This window comes from Typopeltis vanoorti, chromosome 5 (assembly GCF_054136105.1).
Source record: "Typopeltis vanoorti isolate ZY-2024b chromosome 5, IOZ_Tvanoo_1.0, whole genome shotgun sequence".
NCBI classification, from domain to species: Eukaryota; Metazoa; Arthropoda; class Arachnida; order Uropygi; family Thelyphonidae; genus Typopeltis; species Typopeltis vanoorti.
In genome coordinates, this window is record NC_143553.1 from 133,367,437 (window position 1) to 133,394,802 (window position 27,366).

Sequence of the window (27,366 nt, forward strand, 5' to 3'; positions counted from 1 at the left end):
GAATATTTCATCCTACACAGAAACTTTTATGCAGTCTTGTAGAAAATAGTTTTAAAATGAACGGCTTTATTAGCATATGTATTCTTTAAAGTATACATTTTTGGTCGTTTTTATAATAGAAATACAATTTTATTAATACAGACCAGTATTTTACAATAAACATTTATTAAAATCTACCAGTTTCGCCAGCAAACTTTCTGGCTTTTTCAAGGCATTACGGAGATATGAAAGTAAATGCAAATTAAAAGGAACATAAAAAACGTTGTAAACCAAACTAGTATCTATGGTTACACGTTTCGCGTCACAGAGATGGCTTATTGTTCTTATTCATTATCACGCATGCGTGTTTGTTGTAGACTTGTAATGTGATTACTGGCTAGCTGTAGTTCAGATTGATTGAGACAGAGGATCAAGTTTTTCCACGAACTGTTTAGAATTATACCCTGATTTCTGTTGAGGTTTCCGCCGGTTATTAGTACTATTGTGGCTTCCTTAAATACACGATGCCTGTAGTCGTCATCTAGATATGGCATGGAGCTGTTTTGCCAATCTATCGTGTGGTTAGACGTGCAGAAATGATGTGCTAAGCCGGAAGAGATGCTTCTGTTGTGGTTTACATCACCAACATGTTCTTTTTGTCTAATTTCTAAACTTCGTGAAGTTTGTCCGATGTAGACAAGACCACAGGAGCAGGGAATGTAATATACTCCTGGATATTTGTAGAACGGAACTTTATCTTTTGGAGATCCTAAAACTTGGCTGATGTTGGTAGTTGGTTTGAAGACCACTCTGATGTTGTGGGCTCTTAGTATTGTTGCTATTTGATAAGAAATTGACTTGATGAAAGGTATCACTACAGTAGAAACGTGCTGACGGTGATATACAATGACAACCCCAGACAAGAAGAATCCCACCGTCAGCACGTTTCTACTGTAGTGATACCTTTCATCAAGTCAATTTCTTTTCAAATAGCAAGAATACTAAGAGCCCACAACATCAGAGTGGTCTTCAAACTAACCACCAACATCAGCCAAGTTTTAGGATCTCCAAAAGATAAAGTTCCGTTCTACAAATATCCAGGAGTATATTACATTCCCTGCTCTTGTGGTCTTGCCTACATCGGACAAACTTCACGAAGTTTAGAAATTAGACAAAAAGAACATGTTGGTGATGTAAACCACAACAGAAGCATCTCTTCCGGCTTAGCACGGAAGAGATGCTTCCGTGCTAAGCGCGGAATCATCTCTGCATGTCTTTTCTTTTCTGCACGTCTAACCACACGATAGATTGGCAAAACAGCTCCATGCCATATCTAGATGACGACTACAGGCATCGTGTATTTAAGGAAGCCACAATAGTACTAATAACCGGCGGAAACCTCAACAGAAATCAGGGTATAATTCTAAACAGTTCGTGGAAAAACTTGATCCTCTCTCTCAATCAATCTGAACTACAGCTAGCCAGTAATCACATTACAAGTCTACAACAAACACGCATGCGTGATAATGAATAAGAACAATAAGCCATCTCTGTCACGCGAAACGTGTAACCATTGATACTAGTTTGGTTTACAACGTTTTTTATGTTCCTTTTAATTTGCATTTACTTTCATATCTCCGTAATGCCTTGAAAAAGCCAGACAGTTTGCTGGCGAAACTGGTAGGTTTTAATAAATGTTTATTGTAAAATACTGGTCTGTATTAATAAAATTGTATTTCTATATGTATTCTTTCTAATTCTTTGTATTTGATATTCGCTGCTTGCTCTTTGCAGAAGATTGCAAAATGGCGGCTCGCGTATCAGTGTCGCGTTTTGATTAGTGTGATATTTTTAGATTTCCGAATGATATATAGAGGTAAGCATTCTTCATTTTGAGAAATATAATTGCTATTGCTTCACGCATTTAGCTATTCGATCGATATTGCTGGCAGTCCTTTGCAGCTGAGATATCCTCTACAGAATTTCTGCTGGCAGGTCTTGAGACCTGCGGGATTTCTACTTGCGCTCATACGCAATTCCCCAATCACCACCTACTAGACTTATCAACGAACAGAACAGACATGGATAACTTTAATGATCTTCTACAGCATCTAAATAAAGATCAAGCACTAAACCTATTTAAATTATTACTTAAAAAATTTGATACGAAATGGCCAGGTTTCCTAAACCTGTACACACAACCTGACGAACCCGAAGATATCGAGGACGAAGTTGAAGAGATCAACAACACGGCGTCTCCCTACCTGAGAACCACAGTCAGACAGACCTCACAAAACACACGAGTAAAAGACGCAGAACCGAGGTTGATCATATGGAAAACGAACCCTCAAAAATAGTACCGGAAAAAAAAGGAAAAGGTCCCCCCTATAATTCTCTGTGAAAAAGAAAAATGGACCACAGTTGCTCGAAACCTGAGAGAACATAACATTGACTACTCCTGGGCCAGAAACACCGATGAAGGAGTAAAAATTCAACCAACTACAGTCACAGACTACAGAGGGATAACAAAAATGATGGAAAACAACAAACTACAATACCACACCTTCGCACTAAGCAGCGAAAGAAATCTCAAGGTTGTACTCCAAGGTGTCACTGAAGGCATTATCTCCGAGGAGATCGCGGCAGACCTTACTTAGCAGGGAGGGGCCTAACACCAATCAAAGTCAGCCGGATGTTCAGATCCGATAAACGACCGATGCCATTAGTATTAGTTGAGATTCAGAACATGCAAAGACGTATTTACGATATAACCGCGGTCTGGGGAATAAAGATAACAGAACCACTCAGGAAAAGGGCATCAGCAAGGCAATGCCATCGTTGCCAAAAGTTCAGATGCCTGAAGTGTGGTGAGAAACATCAAACCATTACATGCACTAAACCAAGAACCACACCAGCCAAATGTGCCAACTGTGGAGGTCCCCACCCAGCAAACTACAATGGATGCAACCACCACCCCAGAAATCATGGAACTACAAGACCCGTCCAACCTCCCCCAATCTGGACCACTCAAAGCATCTCAGCTGACCAGTCTTCAAACAATCAAAACCCTATCCACAAAAGTCAGGAAAGGGCTCAACCTCCCACGAAGACTATGCAGAAGCAGCCCGCCCAAAGACACAATACAGGGCATTCAAATGGGCTCCAACATTACAGCAATACTGACTGCCTCACTAGCCACTATGCTGCAGGAATTCAGCAGAACAACCCCAACGCCATCCTCCACAAAGAGATTCCTGGAAGGAACTCATTCCATACTGACAGCACTCAACAATGAATAAAACAAAAGCAAAACTCAACTCGCTTCTAATTACAGCCTGGAATGCCAACGGCTTATCCAACAAAACACTAGAACTACAGGATTTTGCACTCAGATACAACCCTGACATAATACTAATCAACGAGACCCACCTGAGACCCTCTAGCAACCCAAAAGTGAGAGGCTACACAATGTACCAACCCGATAGACTCAGCACCAGAGGGGTAGGCACTGCCATCTATATCAAACCGTACCTCCACCACAATGCCATATCCAACCCACAGACTACCAACCTGGAAATTACAGGAATACAAGTCCACACAAGCAACACAGGAAGCCTCAAGATATATGCTCCCTACAACTCACCAAGCAACCCTTTACTGACCGCAGACCTGGATGTCATCCTTGGCACCACAGACCCCACCATCATAGCAGGAGATTTATACGCCAAGCAACACAGCCTGGTTCAGCACCACCAACAACAGAAGTGGATGCATACTACACAACTATTCAACACTTAACTCAGTTGTGATAAAAGGACCCACTGAGCACACTCATTACAGCCCTCATGGCAGATCAGATGTACTTGACATAGCTATCCTTAGAAACATCAGTTATCAATATCAACTAGAGACTATCAATGAACTATCATCTGACCACAACCCAATCTTGATCAAACTTGGCACACAAGACCAACTGGCCCCCCCAGCACACCTTCATATCATGGGATAAGCTAGCCAAAATCCTACCAAAATACATGCCCTGTACTCATCATCCACAAAAAAGAAGAAATAGATGAAGCAGTAAGCAATCTAACAAACCAAAGAAAAAAAGCACTAGAAGCAGTCACCAAAACCACAACCAACCACCCAACCAGACGGATCCCAGAAAACATCATGGACCTCATCAGAACAAAAAACAAAGCAAGGAAAAGATACCACAACACAAGAGCCCCACAGAAAAGATACCACAACACAAGAGCCCCACAGGACAAGAAAACAGTGAACACCTTGAACAACCAAGTCAGAAAAGCACTTCAAATCCACAGGAATCAGGATTGGGACAATAAACTGTCATCACTCAGCCCAGAAGATCACACAATATGGAAATTTCTGAAGATCCTGTGCACCAAACACAACCCTCTACCCCCATGCAAACTGCACATGGAACTGTGCACACTGATACAGAAAAAGCAGAAGCAATAGCAGAAATATCAGACAGTGGACTGGTATGAACTCTAAGAGACTGCTCAGAATAGCTGAGAATCACTCAAAATTTGCCAAGGTGGTCGCCGACCTCCAATAGGAGATGGCACTCAAAGAAGAAGAATAGCAGAAAACCTAGAAAAATAATGCAGCCCATCATATGACAACATGAACATCACCCACACATATAAAGTCCACCAGTAGGTCAAGCGTACCTTAAGACAGACCACAGACAAACCTGACAGCATCACTCCCACTACTCCAATGGAAATAACCAACATCATAAAACAGCTAAACAACAAAAAAGCTCCAGGTCCAGATGGAATTACAAACAGAATCATCAAACTACTTCCTCGAAAGGCTATTGTGCACCTGGTTAACATAACCAATGCAATACTGAGGATACAACACTTCCCCACTGTATGGAAAACAGCCGACTCATACCAATAAAAAAGCCAGGAAACAATCCACAACTCCCGCAAAGCTACCGTTCGATAAGCCTGCTTTCCAATCTAGGAAAGATTGCTGAAAAAATCATCCTCTCAAGACTACAAGAAAAATCAGACCAATTAGGAATAATTCCAAACGAACAATTTGGCTTCTGCTGTGTACACAGCACAGTGCAACACATACACCGACTAGTGGAGCACATCACTCAAGGATACAACTGGAACCTTTACACAGCTGCAGTCTTTCTGGATATTGCCAAGGCCTTTGACAAGTTATGGCATCAAGGATTACTCTACAAACTCATACAGGCCAACATTCCAACAAACCTTACTCATCTAATAAAATCACACCTCACTGACAGATCCATGCAGATAAAAATAAATGGCACATCTCAACTAGGCACCAAATGAGGGCAGGAGTACCACAGGGATCCCTGTTGGCTCCTTTACTTTTCACAATCTATGTGGCTGACATTCCACAGAACCTGAGGACTACAATCACAGCCCTTTATGCAGATGACACAGCCATAATGACAAGATCTCTCCGCCCACACCTGGCGATCAGTCGTCTCCAGAACACCATCACAAAGATAGAGAAGTGGTTCTCGGAACTGGAGGATACAAGTAAACCCCGTCAAAAGCTCAGCTATACTATTCACCAGACACAAAGCCTTCATACAGGATGACATCCAACTCCTCGGAAAAAAGATACCATGGCAGACAGAAACCAAATACCTTGGAGTACAGCTGGGCAAAAAGCTGAATTTCAACAGCCACATCAAGCTCATAGGTACAAAGACATCCAGAACCATAGCCCAACTCTATTCCCTGATCAACCGCAACAGCAAACTAGATACATGCAACAAGCTGTTACTATATCAGATGGTAATACGACCAGTAATCACATATGCATCCCCAGCATGGAGTCACACATCCAAATCTAACATCCTGAAACTACAGAGGATACAAAACACGTGCCTGAGGATGATACTGGACGCCCCATGGTTCGTCAGAAACACGCAGATCTACAGAGAAACCGGATCCCCAGACATTCAATCTCTCCTTCATGACTATGCGGAAAAGTTCTTCAGCAAGGCACACTCTCATCCCAACCCACTAATCATACAAGCTTCCAGTTATAGTGAACATGACTATTACAAACATAAAAGACCCAAGGCAATTCTGCTCTCAGCAGAACAGAGCTAACTCCATAGTTCACAAAGTGCGAGCATAAGGCTCACAACTCTCCCCTCCCCCCTCATTAAGCTTCTCGACACAGACAAAGGGGAAAACAAAAAGCATTTTATGCTTCACCCAGCAAGCCAGTAACGTTGTTGCCCTTTGCAGTAAAGAGTTCCTCCGTAAATAATATCAATAAAGCGCCATCTATAATCACTATTAACTTTTGGCGGCAAATTTTCGCTTCGTTTGTGTTTGCGGATGTGTGGTTCAGTGCTTTGGCAGATGTTAATGCAAGTGTTTTATGGCAGTTATTTAATGAGTTCTGAGAAATGTCGAGGTGTATGTGTAAGTTACGTTTCTGTTCCGTCAATTTATTCTTGCTGTATCATAATTAAAAATGCCAAAGCGGTGCAATCCATTCTGCGAGGAAACTCCATTTCCTCTAAAGATGCACATCGGAATTAAGGAGGTTAATTTTGGTGTAAATATGAATGACAATATGCGTCTAGTACACGAAAAAACGATGAAATTATTATTTGGTAGCGTGGACAAGAGATACCAGACAAATGTGGAGGCACAGTGCAAACGAAACAGCTGTGAAAAGAATGATAAACACGGAAATAGTGTACATGAAGTAGATAAAAGTAGTTGCTGTCATCTAGAATCAGCTAAATATTGCGCATGTTCGTTTTGTGAAAGGCGAGTATGTGTGGAGTGTTATCGAATTTGTTCTACGTGTGGAGGAGGATTTTGCCAGCTCTGCTCAATTATGAATTACCAGCAACAGGAAGTAGTAGCAGTGTGTTTGACTTGTGTATGAAACTTAAAAATGCCAACGTTTTTATTGTACAGACATATATTATTCATTTTCATAGATGGCAGGTGTCATTTTTATATTTTTTTAAATTGCTTTTAGAGTGTAATTTAAATATATTAAAATATTTTAATTTTGCAGGTGTTGTGCTAAAATTTATTTATTGAGGATATATTGGTAATATAAGAGGGCATTAGCTTTATTATTATTATTATTATTCCTGACACGTCCGAGGACTCATCGCCGGAGGACACCTACAACTGTCTCAACCACTACACCGACATATTAAGAAGTTACTGTTAATAATGGATAGCAGAACGTATTTTAAAATATGTAAATCAAAATAAAGCTTATTTTGGAAAACATACTATCGACCAATTTTTCAATCCGTTATATATTTTCTTGAAATATAATGTGAAATGAAAAAAAAAAGCTAGTGTGCGTAAAATGTACGCACATGTTCATTAATTATAGTAATATAATTAATCACGGTATAAAAGATTCCATTTTGCATTGCATCAATATATATATTAATATTAAAACTAATCACTGCAACGAAGTGAATATAATGCGGTTTTATAAAATAATGCACACACACACACACACACACAGAGAAGCATGTATTGTTTTTAGGCACCTTAAAGGGTATTTTCATCAAAAAAAATTTCAAACTTAAAAAATATATCTAGTATGATTTTTTGTTTGCCAACATTTTTTTTTTATTTTACACATTGTAGTGTTATTTTTTTTTTGAGAGTATACAAATGAATTTCATTATTCATTTATTCATTATTCATTATATTATTCATTATTCAAACCTTAAATTTTTTTTTCCCATAATTTATCATCTGTTGTGATGATAGCCTTCCAACAATTAATTTCTCTTGTCTGCCCACAACATAGATCCAACAGAAATGCAGTTTTATGGTCTTAAAAATGCTACATTATTTATCTGACCTTTTTTTTTAAAAAATGTTGTTGTTTTTTTAAATTATATTTGGGATTACAAATATGTCATTCCTTTGTTATGGACAGAGATAGAGAGAGGCAGAACAGTGTTGCTACATGCTGAGAAACATATATTTGTATACTATGAAATGTTCATGACCAGTGCTTCAGAAATTCACTTGCCATGGAGAAGTTATCAGTGGCAAGTGAATTTTCAGCCTTGTTCTAAATTCATTCAAAATATACCCTATTTCCTTTGCATAATTTGCACATTAAAAATAAATAAAAAAAACTATCTCATTCATTGCCAAGTTATTTATTTATTCAAACAATATATTAAAGATATATTGTGTTAAGTCTTATTTCCAACTAAGACAGCACAGTGGTTCTTAACCTTTTTTTTTTCCTGTCACCCCCTACTCAGTTTTGCACTAGGTTAATGACTCAATAAGATAATTATATTATTAGGAAAACCTAAATTACAATCAACATATTTGAACTGATAGTTAATTAAAAATTAATGACTGATACAAATTAATTTTTTCTCAAAAAATATTCTTGCATTGCATGTTTGACTAGAATCTTTCATACCCACGCTGCTGAAATTGTACTTGAGCTTCAAAAGCATTTTTTAAGGCATCAAATTCTTCACACAAATTTGGATGAACAGAAGTGACATCAGAAAGAAATAATTTATGACCCATTTGGATATTTTAAGCTCATCAAAGTCTTTGAATTTGATCATCAAGTCTTCTTTCAGTATCAGAAGATGGGAACAGTAACAAGAACAATAAAATTTGTATGTAATATTAAATCATCTATTATTTGTAGACCTTGGGAACTGCAGAAAAATCTCGTCTTGCAATTAAGTCCAGGACGGTTTTTAAATTTAGTCTTTAATATGCGAAAGTGTGCCACATTCTTTTTTGCTCTGTTTGGATGCTTTGTTCTTAAATGCTCAATCGTTCGTGAAGGCTTCATTCCTTTGTTTGAGAAAGTTTTTTTCACATATTAAGCAAATTGGTAACTGCTCATTATTTATAGACAGAATAACTCCATATTTTAAATATTCGTTGAATATTTAAGGCCTGGTTGGCTGAGTGGGTAATGTATCCGCTCTCAAGCCAAAAGGCTGTGGGCTCGAATCTCACCATGGGCATGGATGTTTGTGATTGTCTGTGGAAGTACTAGTGGTGGTGTGATGAGCAGTAGATGGTGTTGGTATAGTTGCAGTTAGTTATAGTTGGTGGATTTGAGTGGTGGAGTTAAAGAGTATGTGGCCACCCTCGATGAGTCTTTGAGCTCCCTGGAGGTGTCACATAATAATAATGACAACACTTTCTTTTTTTTTCACACATTTTAATGGGCTACAGTGCTACACACCATCAACGAAGTGCACCACACAATACCATGGGCTAGATGTAAACTGCAAACCAGGGTTGTCAGGGGCGTTAGGAAAAGTAGCAGATAAAGCTTATAAAAGTAGTGGATTCTGCTAAAAATAGCTCAAATTATTTTCATCAAAGCGAATAAAAGTTGAGCAGCTCTCAGATGTGAACTGTAGCCTAAAATACAGAAAGATTATTGAAAAGAAAATGAAAGAGTTTGAGAACAGGAATCAAACCTTGCAGATTCAGTGGCAAACTCTGAAGAAAACATTGATTGATTCTGCCAGAGAGGCATGTAGTGAGGTTGTGTGCAAGGATAAAAAAATCAGAACTCCCTGGTGGACACAGGAAGTTAAAGAGGCAGTGAAGGAAAAGAAGAAAGCATATCAAAAGTTCCTGGCAAATAAGTCAGCTTTTACTCTTACAGAATACAGAGACAAATGTAAGAAAGTTAAACAGTGTGTAAAACTAGGTAAACAAAAGTCATGGGAGGACTTTGGAAAGAATATAGAAAATAAATATCAAGAAGGTGGCAAAATATTCTGGAGGTTGTTGAAGAAACTTAGGAATGGAGGAAAGAGTGCTGTAAAAGGAGTTAGAGATGATAAAGGTGACATGAAAACAGGAGAAAAAGATATCCTTGAAGTATGGAGTAATTACTTTGAAAAACTGCTAAATGAAATAAGCAGTGATAGCACAGTGGTAAAAAAAACACTCAACAGGCATACAGTCAGGAATACATATCCATACTTGAAGTAGAAAAAGCCATCAAAGGCCTGAAATGTGGAAAGGCAGCAGGAGTAGAATGATGGCCAGAAATGCTGAAGTATGGTGGTATAAAAGTCTTACAGTGGCTGCACTGCATAGTTCAGAAAGCCTGGACAGAGGGATGAATTCCCGATGATTGGAGTAGAGCTCTCATAGTACCCATATATAAAAAAGGAAATAAAACTGAATGTGAGAATTACAGAGGTATTTTCCTACTGAGTGTTCCTGGCAAGATCTATGCAAGCATACTTGAGAAATGGTTGAGAAGAATTGTGGAAGAAAAGCTTGGTGAAGAACAAGCTGGATTCAGGCCAAATAGAGGCTGTCAGGATCAGATCTTCACTTTACGACAAATAGTTGATAAAGCATGGGAATATAACAAAGATCTATACTTAAGTTTTGTCGATTTGGAAAAGGCATATGACAAGGTGTCAAGAGAGAAGCTATTCAATACACTACAGTTATATGGTGTCAATGAGACATTATATCTAGGAATACTAGTCTTTATTTGAGTTGTAAGTCAGCAGTTAGAATTGAAGGAAGTACAGGAAGATGGTTTAATGTTAAATCTGGTGTGAGACAAGGATGTAAATTATCCCCTTTGTTATTCATTATCTATATGGATCACATTATGAAGGAAAGTGGTATTAAACCTGATATCAAAATTGGATATGTTAATGTCAGCTCTTTGCTCTATGCAGATGATGTTATACTTCTAAATAAATCCACCACAAGTCTGCAAGATTCTCTGACTAAATTGAATAGCTGTTGTAATAGATATGGTATGAAGGTCAGCAATAAAAAGACAAAAACAATGAAAATAGGCAGAATCATTGAAAATGTCAAGTGTGGTGTGAATGGAGAACCTGTGGAACAAGTAAAACATTTCAGCTTCTTAGGCACAATTTTTACTGAAGATGGTAAATTAAATATAGAAATAGACAACAGAATCAGCAAAGCTGGTATGATGGGAAGTCAATTGAATAAATTCATATGGAACAAGAGAGAAATTAGTCGGAACACTAAATTAGCTGTATACAAGACAGTGTTCAAACCAGTTTTAAGTTATGGATCTGAGAGCTGGGTCAGAAGTAAAACACTTGACCAAAGACTAGAGACCGCAGATATGAGAGTCTTAAGAAAGATTAGAGGCGTGAACAGATGGCATCAATGGCAATATCATATTAAAAATGAGGATATTAGGAAAGAACTTGACTGTCTGCATCCAGGAATGCATTAGCAGAGCTAATCTCAGGTGGTATGGTCACTTAAATAGAATGGGAGAGGAAAGATTAGCAAAACAAGTGTTCTCTGCCAGGTTGGCAGGAAAACGACCCAGAGGAAGACCAAGATATAGGTGGATTGATACGGTACAAAGTGCCTTAGACGATAGAAATATAAGATCTGATAATGTTGGAGTCTTGACAAGTAACAGACTGATTTGGAGGAAAATTGTAGATAGGGAGTTAGTAATGATGTAATTTTTTTTTTTTTTTTTTTTCTCCATGTAGTACAGTCATATCCTGTACACCCCTTGAGGGTACATGGCAGGAATTTGATGATGATGATGATAAAAAAATATCCTGGGGCTGCCACCAGTAATTCTAGATTACCACAAAGTTTTGACAAAGTGGCGACATGTTTCATGAGGTATCCATTTCTCAAAAAAAAAGTGCTGTAGCATATATTTTGCCAGAAATCATCAGGAAAACACAGCTGCTTTCCAAAGAAAGGTGGATTCCAAAATGAATTGCTACATTCATTAAAACATTTACTGACTTTAATAACTTGATAGTTCTGCTAAATGCCCAGTAATAGAACTACCAAAATGGCATGAAATGTAAAGAATTTGTATTGTGTATTATTGATCAATAAACAAGAATTAATTTTGGTAATCAGAGACTCCAGTAGAGTGAGTCTCTTCGAGATGCTTGTACGGGTATTTCAGATGAGGAGAAACTTACTATTTATATGAGATGCATAAATAAAAACTGTTAACTTAAAAAAAAAAGCCATTTGTTTTCACAGTTTCTCTCCCAAACTGAGCTGCAGGGTACTTTGATATATCAGAGAGTGGAATGAACAAGTTATTCTTTCCTTGGAAGATTAGTAATTGGTCAGCAGACTTGGAAACATGTGGAACTGGTAGCATGCTGGGGGGAAAAAAAAACAATCGGCTTGTTACCAAATTAAAGAGAGACATGCCAACACACACACACTATTGCACATGTTGAAAGTTTATTTTTCACTTGGTTAAAGTATAATAACTTTAGTTTAATCCTTTATCCAAGTGTGAGCAAACAAAGTTTACGCCTGAAAGTATCTTCAGGACTGGGTTAAGGTGGTACAACACCAGGGCAACTCGTTGCAAAGGTGGAGCAAGCTACCAACACTCCTATCTCAGTATCTCCCATAATAATGCAAAACACATCTCCTTGCGGATATGTCTAATGTTATGCAATGTTATGGCCCTTCCCTTAATGCATAACATTAGACATATCTGCAAGGAGATGTTTTGCATTATAGGAGATACTGAGATAGGAGTGTTGGTAGCTTGCTCCACCTTTGCAACGAGCTGCCCTGGTGTTGTACCACCTTAACCCAGTCCTGAAGATACTTTCAGGTGCAAACTTTGTTTGCTCACACTTGGATAAAGGATTAAACTAAATTTATTATACTATTGCACATGATTTGAATGTGGTTGCTTTGATTTCATTTCTATTAAAGATGTTCTTATTGTTCTGAAAAAAGATTGGCACTTTTGCAAAGTCTATTTTCCTTAGATTTTTCAAAAGGTAAACAAGCTGCTTAGTCAAACAAAACATATAGAGAATATCTTATAAAGTTTGAATAAAAATTATTACAAACTCAATTGAAGGGTGTATATACAGGTATCCCTTGCTTAATACGATTTTCCTTAACACGGCGAAATTAATTGCATCTTGATATATGCGGCAAGAGTTTTGATTAATGCACCTTTAATCCTGCGGAGCTCGCAGCCGATCTGACAGATACATGCAAAATGTTTAATATAAATATTCTTACACAATTCAGTGTATAGCTTGGAGGTCATGAGTAGCTGTGCATTCTTATGTTCCGAGTGATTCCGCATTTTTTTTTTGCTGTCAGTTTGGTTTAATGCATGCTATGTAAAGGTTTGTGATATTTGATAGTAAATTGTATCTGAGAGATGCTGTGACCTCTGATGTCAGTATAGTATGGTTTAGTTGTTGTTTTTTATTCTTTGTTCAATAATTTCTAGATTGTAACTGAAAATAAAGAAACCATCATGTATTACTGAAATAGAGAGCCAAAGGCTTATTTATCATACATGTCCTCTAGGAAATGTGCTTTACATTATACTAAAGAAAGAGATCTGGAGATTACTCCACCTTTACTACGAGTTGCCATTAAGGTTGCTTATGCTTGCATCCGCTGAAACTTTTAGTTTCTATATATTCAGCACGAAACGCTTATAGCTTCTATATTAGACTATGAAATAATGTTGGATTCAGTATCCACTTAATTTGTACCGTCATGTATTGTATTTGCAGTGTTTTTTCTGTATGTTTTATTGCTTGCTTGCCGAGGTCTGGAGAGTCATTTTGCTTGTTATTATAGAATTTATGCCGATAAGAAAAAAACTAAAACTGTTCAAACGACTCTTGATAACTTCTTTTGATAAAAAAATTGCAGTAAATTACGCTCTTGCTTTAGTAATATGATTGTCTTTTATAATAAAGTGACAAGAGAGCAGTTGATGAGGGAAAGGCATATACTGCCATTTTTTTTTTTTGGATTTTGCAAAGGTGTTTGACAGGGTGCCACATAATAAGCTGATATTTAAGTTGCAGCACAGTTTAAATATCAAGTTAGTCAAATGGATTCAGGATTGGCTGACTGATAGGATCAGAGAGTTGTGTATGATGGGCCAATATCAAGGAAACAGAAGGTTACAAGTGTGGTTCCACAGGGCTCAGTACGGGGACGTGTATTGTTCAATCTTTATATCAATGATATTGTCAATGGATTGCAAGGGGACATTCAGTTGTTTGCGGATGATGTGAAGTTGGGAAGGGTTATCAGTAATAGTGCAGATGTGGCAGCCCTGCAAGAGGATTTGAATAAACTAGACAGATGGGCAAATAAATGGGGTTGTCGGTTCAATGCAGCAAAATGTAAAGTCTTGAGGTTTAGGATCCATCGGTGGGAGGATGCGTACTCGATTGGAGGAGGTTGGGGAGACGAGATCTGGGGGTGATGATTGATAGAAAACTGAAATTCAGGGAGCATATTGCAAAGGTGGTGAGGGTAACTCAGAGGATTGCTGCAATACTGAGAAGGACGCTGACCTGCAGAGATAAGAATTTTATCATTCCGTTGTATAAGGCCCTGATCAGACCACACTTAGACTATTGTTCTCAGATTTGGTCCCCAGGATTTGAAGGGAATAAACTGTGGAAAGGATACAGAGGCGGATAACAAAGATGGTTTCAGGACTGTACAATATGAGTTATGAGGATCGACTGAGGGAATGTGGACTGCAGAGTTTGGTGGATAGAAGAAGGAGAGGTGATGAGAGGCAGTTACAGGGTAGACATTGGAGAGTTCTTTCACTTGGTGGAATGGCGGGAAGGAGCGATGACAAGGGGCCATCCCTGGAAGTTACGAATGGAGGCTGTGCACAAGAGGGTGTGGAGTGGTTTATTTGCATGGAGGGTGGTTGAACCTTGGAATGCATTGCCTGAGAGAGTGGTTGGAGTGGAAACGGTCAATGGGTTCAAGGAGTGGTATGATAAACTTTGTGTTTCCTAAAAACGACCTCCCACGATGAGTCTTTTGACTCCATGGAGGCCTGGTTAATAATAATAATAAATAATGTAGATTCAAGTATTTATTAAACATTTACTATGCATTCATTTTTTATCTTTCCTAAAAGAGTACCATATAAAATGAATTATTAATACAGTAATCGATCATGGACAAATTGTAATTTTTACCATTGATTATTATACTTGATTAACGCGATTTTGATATACGTGGCGACATCGAGGGATTAAATAACCACGTTAATCGAGGGATACCTGTGTGTGTATATATATATGTGTGTGTATAAGGGTGTATATCAGGGGTGAATATTCAGGGTGTACTAGGTGTGCATTGCACATCCACAGAATAGCAATATCATTGATATTATGTTATTGCATTTATTTCCGTTAAAGACTCCCTAATTGTTTCCTCCTTTGCTTGATTCCTGAAATTAAACACAATGCTTTTTGAAACAGAAACATTGCATCACTTTTGCATTAATTAATAGCCTGGATGCATGGTCACAAACCTTTGAACCATTTGAACAGATGTATGGATAGCACAGCCAATCAAGTTCTTAGCGTTCCAGTGATTTTAAACCACTTGGAAGACGAGGCAGGGTGAGCACTGAGACAATAGCACCTAGAAATCAGTGGCTGCAATTAGTTGTCTCAACCAATCCAATTGAACGTTGTCATTTATGAGTTTTTCTGAGTTTGATCTGTTTTACGTGTGTGAAGTGTGAACTGACATGTTTAGGACACCGATATAGACAAGTAATTTTCTATAAATAATTTATAATTTTTTGTTCATATTTACAATGGGAAACAGTTGACAATTTCCTGAATGTCTTGTTTTTTTCTACCAGCATTTTTGCAGATTGTATGATTGATTATAGTCAAAGGAGGTTGGAACTTGTGTATAAATAAGTAAAATGAGTTATTTCAGTCTTTCTTTGGTTCAGTCTGGAAAAATAAATTTCCCAAACAATTACCTTTTCCAAGTTTTGTGCATATTATATCATATGGCTGTATTTAAAAATTCAAATTATCCATGACTCACTCTATATTTGCCAATAATTAATCTCACCACATAGCATAAACCTTTATGCTTTCCATATTTAAAATTATATTACTTGATAAAAAGTATTCAAAGTTATTATTATTATTATTATTAAACAAGACCTCATGGAGTCAAAGACTCATCTAGGAGGTTCTTTTATCTCACACACGTCTCATCATACCGGGTCTTAAACACATTCAAACTCCTTGCAGACACCACACTCTCAGGCAAGGCATTCCAATCATTCACAACTCTGCACGAAAAAAACCTGCCTCTCACTCCCCTACTCACACCCTCTTTATACAGTTTCCAGGGATGACCTCTGGTTCTCCCCTGATCTCCCACTATTCTCTGTAGAACTTCTCCACCATTGATCCTATAACAACCCCTTACCAACTTGTAGTTTTTTATCATATCTCCCCTCTTCCTTCTCTCCACTAGACTCTGCAAATTACATCTTTTCAATCTTTCCTCATACTCGACATTCCAGAGGTCAGAAACTACCTTAGTCAGTCGCCTTTGGACCCTTTCCAACATCTCTTCATCCTTCTGAAAACCAGGTGACCAAATCTGGGCACAATAGTCCATGTGTGGCCAATCAAAGCCTTATACAATGGAACAAGAATCTCCCTACTTCTACACGTCAGTGTCCTCCTCATCATTCCCAGAAGTCTTTGTGTTGTCTTCACAATTTTGGCGATGTGTCCCCTAAATTTTAGATCCTTATCCACTATCACTCCCAGATCTCTTATTTCCTCTACTTCCAACAATATATTCTCACCAAGCATAAATTCTGCATCCCATCTTTGTTTTCCAAATTTTAAAACCTTACATTTTGCAACATTGAACTCACATCCCCATTTGCTTGCCCAATCATTAAATTTATTCAAGTCTTCTTGCAAGGCCACAACATCTTCACTACTCTTTATGGTTCGTCCCAACTTTGCATCATCTGCAAACAACTGAATATCTCCATCAAAATCTTCGCCAATATCATTAATATACAAGTTAAATAGTAATGGCCCTAAAACAGATCCCTGAGGCACTCCACTAGTGACTTTCCTTTTCCTGGATATTGCGCCCCCATACACAACTTGTTGATACCTATCAGATAGCCAGTCTCCAATCCAATGCACTAATCTAATATCCAACCCCATCTGCTCTAGTTTGACTGTCAACTTATCATGAGGTACTCTATCAAAAGCTTTTGCGAAATCCAAGTATATTACTGTGTATCCTTCTCCTCTGTCTAAAGAAGCAGTCACTTTATTGTAATAAGTAAGTAGATTACCAAAACACGACCTCCCTTTAGCAAATCCATGCTGTCCATCAAAGATTATACCATTGTTGTCAACCCAACTCTGGATCCTAGTTCTCACAAGCTTCTCCAACAACTTAACCAGAACACCTGACACACAGATAGGCCTATAGTTTGATGCTTGAGTTCGATCACCTCCTTTATGAAGTGGCACAATCTTGCCCTCCTTCCACTCTTTAGGGACTTGACCAAGTGCAAGACTCGTATTAAAAAAATATGTCAAGGCAGGTGTCAACTCTCTGGCACATTCCTTCAGAATACGCGGTGATATATTATCAAGTCCCACAGCCTTATTTACATCTAGTTTACTCAACTCCCCAAACACCTCTTGCTCACTTACAGTCAGTCTCTCCTCCCCATCATCAACTGCTCTTAATCTCTCCATGAAGTCACATTCACAAGATTGAAAGATCTTTATGAACTGCTCATTAAGTATCTCCACCACACATTCTGCAACAGCTGTCTTTATACCATTTCCTCCAATCAATGTCATCCTTCCATAATCATTCTTTCTTTTGCTGGCTATATATTGAAAGAACTCCCTAGGATTCTCCTACACTTAATTGCATTGGATCAGTTAAGATTAAGCGCCGATGTGCTATGCACTCTTAAAACTTTTATACATCAATAAAAATATAATCACGTGGTCAAACTGATGTGAATTTTGTAGCATGGGTTGCAAAGCCACCCGACAGCACATGTGATGTCACAGATGTGTGTATCCTCCTATCTTTCATTCTGCAAGATAGGTAAACTGGTTTGGAGAACACAGGCAATTAATAGTTTAATTTACTGACTTCGCCTTAACTACTTGAGCCATGATAACAACAACTAAATGTATGTCTGTCTGTATCCCTTCTCTTTATATATATATATATATTGATGATAATAGAGTATGTTCTATTTCATGAAAAAAATTAGACACAGCAAAGTTTGACAGTTTTAAAGATCTCTTGAAGAAAACAGAACTCTGGAAATAATTTAATTGGAACTTGTATGACCATATAATGGCAACATGGTCATATCACACAATACAAAAAAAGCTTTCTTAGTCAATGTCCCTCTGCTTAAATGATGCATTTTCATATGCAACATTTATAATGCTTGAACAGACTACATTTGAACTATCACACAGTCATTTGGATTTTAAAACCTCATAACTCCAATTTGGTCTTGCATGGAGTTGAACATTAGTTTGTTTGAGCTATTTGTTCTAATGATGCAGCTGTTTCCACAATAAACATCTTTGCCATTCTTACCTGGTTGATGGCTACCTTATAAAATAGGTGAAATGCTACATGACCCTGTTACTTCTTCATCTGCAAACAAACAAAAACAAAACATCACTTCCTATTCCCATTGTATGAGATACATCAGCAAAGATTGCCAAAATACTAATAAAATATAACCTTCAAACCATATGTTAAATTAGTAACTTGATCTTCTCTCCTAATGATAAACTCCATCCCCCCCAGCATATTCTGGAGTGTATAACGATCCATGTGACTGTGACTTAGTCTACTATGAACAGACAGGAAGATCTGTTAACATCCACATATCACTTCACACAGGATTAGAAGGAAGTAAACCAGTGGGCTATGTGCTATATAGATGCCGTTACAGATGAGAAAGAATCAGCTATAGCTATGAAGCATTCTTCTATCCTGAACAAGTATGGTTGCATTTAACCAAAAATTTGGGAGACTGTTATCTTAAGATGAACTCCTACATAGTTGCAATGCTTCTTTTTTACAATATTAGAAGTGCCAAATTAGGTGAGATTTTTGTCTGTTATAATTTGAATTATTTCACTTACTCAATTTTGTGTGTAAACTATAACATGCAGTTCTGTGCTCTGAAGATGCTGGTTTGAAATCCAGCAAAATATGTTAATAAACATCTTTTTTTATAATTTAGTTTGTTTGGTGTTGTAATACTGTTAAGTTATGGGCAGGTTTAATTGTTTCAGTATTTCATTTTAATCACAGAGACATTTTCATACAATGTTAAAATTGTAATAACACACACAAGAAACAAAAGTGGAAAAAGCGAAATTAGACTAAGTAAAGTTTAAAGTCTATGATGAGCACCCTTTATGGGTGCTGTTGGCTAGCCTTAGTTGTTGGGGGTAGGCCTAAGAATTATAGTTTTCTAAATCTTCTGAAGTTAAACACAATCATATTAAGATGAGGCTGTTTTTTTTTTTTTTTTTAAATCTGTTACTGATTCTAAAAAGAGTCTTTCTAGTTTGTATTTGCTATGATGGTAGTAGGTTTTTCCAGCTGATTGGACTTGACTGACCATAGTTGTGGCAGTGAATATATATTTTGTGTTCATCTAGGCAGATGTTAGCAGATCTTCCACTCTGACCACCATATGATATGATATAGTAGATTAGTGTGGTGAATTGGAGAATGGCTGTCTGATAGGTATCAGCAGGTTGTGTATGAGGGTGGGTGGGGGTGATATCCCAGAAGAGGAAAGTCACTAGTGATGTGTCCCAGGGATCTGTTTTTTTGAGCCATTATTGTTTAATTTGTATGTAAATGACATTGGAAGGTGCTTAAATGGTGATATACAGTTGTTTGCAGGTGATGCAAAGTTGGGGAGAGTCATGAAAGAGCAGATGTTGTAGCCTTGCAAGAGGATCTGATTAGGCTGTGAATGAATGAGTGTGTGGGGATGTCAGTTTAATGTAGCATAGTGTAAGGTTTTAAAATTTGGGAAGCAGAGTATAGGATTGGCAGGGATATCTTAGAGGAGATGAATGATCTCAGAATAATAGGGACTTGAAATTTCATGGACATTTTTTAAAAATTATGAGGACAACACAGTAGATTATGGGGATGATTCAAGGAACACTGACATGTAGAAGTAAAGATGCTATGATTCAATTACAAGACTATGATTATTCCTCATATGGATTATGTGCACACATTTGGTTGTCTTGTTTTCAAAGGATGATGAGTTGTTTGAGAAGGTTCAGAGATTGACTAAGTCAGATTCTGGTCTCTGGACATAGAATGTCTGGAGATGGTGAGAACAAGAGGCCATCCCTGGCAGCTGTATAAGGAGGGTGTGAGAAGTAGATTTTTTGCATAGAGGGTAGCGAGTGATTGGTTATGCATTGCCTGAAAGTGTGGTGAGTGCAGAGACTGCATTTAAGTCAAGGTACGATGAACTGTGTGTGTGAGAGAGAGGGACCTCCTGCAATGAGTCCCTTGATTCCAAGCGTTGTTGATAATAATATAAATTGCAACAACAAGGAGCCTTGTGAACACCTGGAACAGAGTAGTTATTCCATTAAATTGTATTATGAGTGTAAATCAGCATCTAATCCTAAATATGGAAGGAGTTGACTAGATATTATTACAGCATTCTCCATGAAGTTAGCACACTCATTGTGAGAGGTACACTTAACTAGCAACATGTTTATCATATTGAACCTGAAATGCTTTAACACTCCTAGCATTCACAATAAATTTTGGTAACTAGGTGACCAAGTTTGAGGAGAGTGGTCCATGTTTAGTCTGGCAATTGCTTTATACAGTGGCAAAACCAGCCACTTATTCCTACTTGTCAGTGCACTCATTATAGCAGCAATGTGATGTGTAGTCTTAGCAACATTTGCAATGTGTCCTCTAAACTTCAGTCATCTATCACCTCCAGATCTTGAAAATGTCAACTTTTTCCTGAAACAGTCCCACCAGTATGTTCTATAGAAAGTGATTCAGGAGATATGAGTGACATAATATGCTGTCAGGGGGCTTGGTGAATTTAGACTGAATAAAGACAATGAATTCAGGCATTTCTGGAAGGTATATTAATATAGTGGATTTCCAGTTATCTTTAGATTTCACTCTGGTCTCTTACGATATAAAGTAATAACATTAAAAATACAATAGGCTTTCACTTATGAATTACTGTACTGTTTAATTTTTAAAATTTGAAGTAATTAAAAACTGAAGTAATCATTTTTCATGGTTTTAAATTACATTTTGCTTCTCATAGAAATCTGCCAAAGGCTATCTTTGTGTCATGCATCCTTGTGACAGTTGTCTATACCATGACAGTTATAGCTTTCCACACCACACTCTCAGTAGAAGAAGTTTTAGGAGCTGAAGCTGTTGCAGTTGTAAGTAAATAACAATTTTATATTGCTAATTTATATATTTAATAATTTTTTTTCCTTGAATTCTAGTTTATTAAATAATTGAAACATAATGTCTGGATTATGTTTCAGAAACAATGTGGGATTTAATATCCCCTTAATTTAAATAATAATGTCTGAAGTTGTGGTGAAGGTACTGGAGAGAAGTAGGATATGGAAATGGGTTGATAACAGCAGTATTGAGGAGATCATGTTTTACTAACTTATGTACTGTAACAAGCTTTTAAATAAATTGAAACAAATAGGATTGGATAACGGACATCTGAGTTGGATCAGTGGCTGGCTATCAGAAAGTTGTATATTGGGGTGCCGTATCCTGAAAGAGAAAGGTCACCAGTGGTATACTGCAAGGGTCAGGTTTGGGACCATTGTTGTTCAATTTGTATGTTAATGATATTGAGATGGGTTTAACTAGTGATATACAGATGATGCAAAACTGGGGAGAGCAATGCAGAGTCAAGTGGATGTTATGGCCTTGCAAGAGGTGTTGAATAGATTGCAGATTGCATGAATGGGCAGGTAAGTGGAATTGTCAGTTCACTGTTGCAAAGTGTAAGGTTTTGATATTTGGTAAGCAACGATGAAATGCAAAGTATACACTTGGTGGGGAAACTTTAAAGGAAGTAGAGGAGATGAGAGATCTAGGCATGATGGTGGACAAGGACCCGAAATTCAGGGGTCACATTGCACAAGTTGTGAAGACGTCACATTGGATAATGGCAATGATGCAGAGGACTCTGACATGCAGAAATAGAGAGGTTATGGTGCCATTGTATAAGGCCTTGATCAGCCTCCTATGGATTATTTTGCACAGATTTGGTTGCCGGGTTTTCATTCACGGTGACGAGGATATGTTGGAAAGGGTCCAGAGAAGATTAACAAAGGTTGTCAGTGGTCTTTGGAATGTGGAGTACAAGGACAGATTGAGAGAATGTAAGTTGCAGAGTCTTGTGAATAAGAGGAAGAGGGGGATATGATTGAGACATATAAGCTAGTCAGAGGTTGTTATCAGGTTGACATGGAAGAGATTTTTCATAGAATGGGAGAGGGGAGTAGAACAAGAGGTGATCGCTGGAAACTGTATAAAGAGGGTGTGAGCAGGTTCTTTGCATGGAGAGTGGTTGGTGAGTGGAATGCATTGCCTGAGTGTGTTGTGAATATAGACACATTGAAACAGTTTAAAGCACGGCAGTTGGATGAGCATTGTGTGCAATAGTGTGTACCTCCCATGATGAGTCTCTGACTCCATGGAGATCAGATGCTAATAATAATAATAATAATATTTTAATATAATTTTTAGGATAAATGGCATTTCATAAATAAACTCTTCATCCATAGTGTTGATCTTGATCCAGAGCAGGCATTTTAAGAATAACATATCACTAAATAATTTTGTTTTTAAAAACAAAATTTGATTCTTCGAATTCCATATTATTCATATTTTAAAAATTTACAATTATGATTTATAAAATTTTAATTATAAATTGTATGAATTATAATTATGGAATTTAGAATTTCACATCTCTGTCAGATATTCATGAAGTCCTGTGTTTGTCCAGTGCACATTATCTTATAAATTAAAGATGCCAAAAAATTATATTCTTGGTTTAACCCTTTATCCAAGTGTAAGCAAACAAATTTGCACCTGAAGTTACTTCCGGTGTAAACTTTGTTTGCTTACACTTGGATAAAGGGTTAAACCAAGAATATAATTTCTTGGCATTTTTAATTTATATAACCAAGCGGAAAAACTTTAAACAGCACATTATCTTAATTCAGTCTACATACTGCATATCTTAATTCAGTCAAACTGATCTTTAGCTAATAAAACTACATAACTCCAATTTAGTACAGCGTGGAGTTGGGCATAGTCACTGGTCTCTTTGAGATAATTTTAAATTATTACATTAAAGTATCTTCAAATACAAATGCTCATTTTAATAAAAATAAAAAATAATAATAATAAAAATCTGAAGCTTAAAACATTTCCTGAATTCAGTTACAGTGATGGAATTTTTATTTCTAAAGAATGGACTGTTATAATTTTTCAAATTAGTTTTCTTCCAATATTAGTAACAGCTAATATTGTTACAAATTTAAGCTAGTATAAATGCACTATTTAAAAGCTAGCCATTAAGCAAGCAGTTACATTTCATCTTTCAAGAAGCTTCACACCAGAATCATTGTTTGTTGATATACAGGACCTACAAATGGTGTATATATATATATTGATACAGTATGGAGTTGAGCATATCTGTCCATCCATTTCTCATCTGTTAAAGATGGATTGAGTCTTCTGATTAGGGGTTTTAGGTAGTTTAATGCAACCAGCTTGCCATTCTCTGCTGTATCCTTCTAAGGGTAAGTGTTTTATGTCTATAAAACTGTGCATTCATGGGGTCAGTTTGCCTATTCTGAGATATGAAAAACCTGAGTTTCCAGGAGAAACAACTCCCTCTGCCTCCATGAAACCAGCTAACTCACCATTTGATTGAAAAGATCTGATAAAGGTTCCTCATGTAGACAGGATAATCTTAGTCTTTCCAACCAAAGGGCTTATCTGTATCAACTGAGCTATAGAAGTTCACAAAGAGCTATAGGATACTATAGCAGTACTGTGCAGTTAAGTTTACACTATTACTAGCTTCCTATTAAAACAATTTTCTTCCAAATTAATATGTTATTTGTTAGGTCTCCAGTATTTCATCTGATATTTTGGAAGTAATTCAATGCTTAATTGAATGCTTACCATAATTTTGTTATGGCTTGTACTGAGAAAATCCATAATAAAAGTTTAATGGAGTGAAACAGCACTAGGAATTGATTAAAAATAGTATTTAAGGCTTCCAATATTTCAGTTACAGAAACATTGTCAGGGAGTACAAAATGAGACTTGTAACACACTCACAAAGGCATCACAAAACTAACTGAAACACATGGGCGAAAGACTAGAGTCTTAACTAGGTGGGGTGCCCTCTATAGACACTGGTTGGCAGCCTAGGATGTAAACTGGGGATCTCGAAGTATTAGTGTTTTCCATATTTTGGGAATTTTTATGTAACCATATTGATTTAAATTAGGCTGATTTTTAAGAGCAGTAGCAGATTCTAAAAAATAGTCTTTCTCTTCTAAATTTACTGTGATAGAGCATGATGGTCTTTTTCCAATTGATTCTGTGAATTGTATCCAAAGCATGGTCTGCAAGGCCAGATTGATCATAGTCATGACTGTGTATTTTTTTATGTTCTTCCATTGAGATAGTAGCTGATTTTCCTGTCTGTCCATATAGGCGAACTTGCAGGAACAAGGAACTCCATATACACCTGGTACGGTACTGAGATGGGAGGGAGTTTGTTTTACCAAAGTTTATGCAGATAAGGGTAGCTAGTTTTAAGTGGGACTTGAAAGTGTTGCAAAGATTGTATTTCTTTAAGATTCTGGGTATTTTTTCTGATGTGCCTTGGACATAGGGAGGGGGGGGATTGAGATAGCATTACTAAAATCTTTCTGAAGAGAGGGTGTTAACCCCCCCCTCCCTCCCGATTCTACTCTGTGTAGATTCCCTTCTGTATTAACCTGATAAAATCTCCTTGCTAACTTAAACGTTTCTATCATATCATCCCTTTTCCTCCTAGTCACCAAACTCTACAATACATTTCATCAACTTCTCTGCATAGCCAACACTCCTGAATCCTGATATTGCTTTGATCATTCATTTCTGGACCCTCTCCAGAATTTAGACATCACAACATATCCTCTTCTGATCATCAGCCACTCTGAATTTAATTCACCTCTGAAGCAGAGGTTCACTAGTACAGTTCATTACAGTACAGTGCCTCTGCTTTATACTTCTGCACTCCACTGCACATTGCAGATTAACATTAAAACAGTACCATTCATTCATTCGTTCATCCAAGGTAAAAGTTTATTCAAATGTTCCTGAAGTGAGTTAATATCAGCCGACTACTGAAGATCCTCTTGTTACATCAAATATCTTTAACAAATAATAATAATCACCACCTATGCAACTTGCACAGAACCAGTATCTAGTCTATTGAACCAAATTATCCCTCTCTCTTTCCTTCTTGTCCCTGAACTTGGTATGTGACAGTCAAATATTTTTAAAGTCCAAGAATATCACTATTCTTGTATAGTATAAAGTATAGCATCTTTCTTATCCAACACATTCATCACCTTTTCATAAAATGCAAACAGATTGCTAAAGCAAAGCCTTGTCTTCATGAACCTATATACTAACCATCATTGAGAATACTATATCCATCAATCCAATCCTGCAATCTATTCCTGACCAATCTTTTTAATATCTTAATTAAAGTTGCAGAAATTTAGACTGATCTATAATCAGAAACTTTTGCCCTAGAACCATGCTTGTTCATTGGCACTTTTTTCTTTTTTTCTTCTTTTTTTTTGCTTTGAGGAATTCTTTCTGCTGCTCATTGGACAACTAGTTCATTGAGAACTAACTCTTTTTACATTCCCTAAAAGCATGCGATAATATGGAATCCATGCTCACATTTCAAGTAGATCTTTTTGGCTTTTTCTACAGCCAGTACTGAGATCACATTTGTTAGTTCGATGTGTGTGTGTGTAGCGGAGTGGAGTAGAGTGCCCTCCTCGTGATGAGTCCTTGGATGTGTCATGTAATAATAATAATAATAATTATTATTATTGCATAACACTCCTTGCATTAATAACATATTCTGGTAATGCATTTCATTCACTGACTCCATGTAAGAGCCTATGTAGCTCCGTGGATGTGGTGTTTACATACCACGGCGCTTGGCCGCACGAAGGAAGACTTGGTTTCGAGTCTAGTCGATGACTAGAGGAAATTTTTCTAAGCCTTTTTTCGACCGGTTCCTGAGTTAGTCGATCTCTGGCACGGGCAAGCGGGTTTTTCGTCCCATAAACTCGGGTTTTTCGTCCCGTAAACTCAAGAAAATCGACCGTAGAACCCACATTATTTCAGACATTAAATATATTGTGTTAGGGACCACGAGATGGCGGCACATTTGAGCCATCTCTCTTCACTGTGTACCACTTAATTAGTGATAGCCTTGGGGCCATCTATCTCTGATTGGTACCAGTGGAGATTGAACTGCCCACTCAGTCTCCAAAAAGTCAGATAGGGCTAAATGGCCTTGCCTACTCCCGTATACAGGAATAAAAAGGCGTTAGCTGATTTTTTTTTTTTTTTTTTTTTTTTTTTGACTCCATGTAATTCTCCATGTAAAAAATCTACTCCTCACACTCCTCTTCACCACACTCTTACATAATTTCTAGGGCCTCTGGTTCTTCCCCTCTTGCCTTCTACTCTTTTTATAATTGCCTCTGGATTAATCTGTTAAAATCCTCTCACTAACTTGAGCATCTCTATCATATCACCTCTTTTCCTCCTATCCACACATACTCAGACATACTTAATTATTCAAATAATGTTCTTAGTCTTTTATAAACCTTATTTTAAATGAAAACCAAAAATGAAGTATTTATTGAATAAAACAAAATTAAATTAATACTAATATTAAAATTGCTAGATGTAATAATATTATTAGGTAAAATATTACTCTTACTATATATGGTGTAATAATCTTATTATGATATATCAATATTACTCTGCATAATATAATAATAATCCTATGTAATGTATGAAAACAGAATGTAATAAAACATTAATATTACTAAGATGTAATAATATTATTAGGTAAAATATTACTCTTACTATATATGGTGTAATAATCTTATTATGATATATCAATATTACTCTGCATAATATAATAATAATCCTATGTAATGTATGAAAACAGAATGTAATAAAACATTAATATTACTAAAAATGTTTGTAAATAGTGAATTTACTTTGTACAGTGTGATTGTACGAAATAGTAGGAAATATAATATTTTAATTGTAAATGTAAATGCAGTGTATAATCACACTTTCTCAAATTTTGAAGAAAAAAAATGTAGTATTGTTG

At 37.0% G+C, this 27,366-nt stretch overlaps 2 protein-coding genes across 2 annotated transcripts in view; both read left to right on the forward strand.

Moving 5' to 3' along the window:
- LOC150106827 (Y+L amino acid transporter 2-like) overlaps positions 1 to 27,366 on the forward strand; it is a 199,788-nt gene that overhangs the window by 103,625 nt on the left and 68,797 nt on the right. The window contains exon 5 of the mRNA XM_090393341.1: positions 21,211 to 21,334. Within this exon, the coding sequence (XP_090249467.1) occupies positions 21,211 to 21,334 (124 nt within the window). The remainder of the gene's footprint in view (positions 1 to 21,210; positions 21,335 to 27,366) is intronic.
- On the forward strand, positions 6,361 to 7,044 carry LOC150106829 (apoptosis regulatory protein Siva). Its single transcript, XM_090393342.1, has one exon. It carries the CDS (start codon positions 6,490 to 6,492, stop codon positions 6,910 to 6,912), a length of 423 nt encoding a protein of 140 aa, XP_090249468.1. The 5' UTR covers positions 6,361 to 6,489; the 3' UTR covers positions 6,913 to 7,044.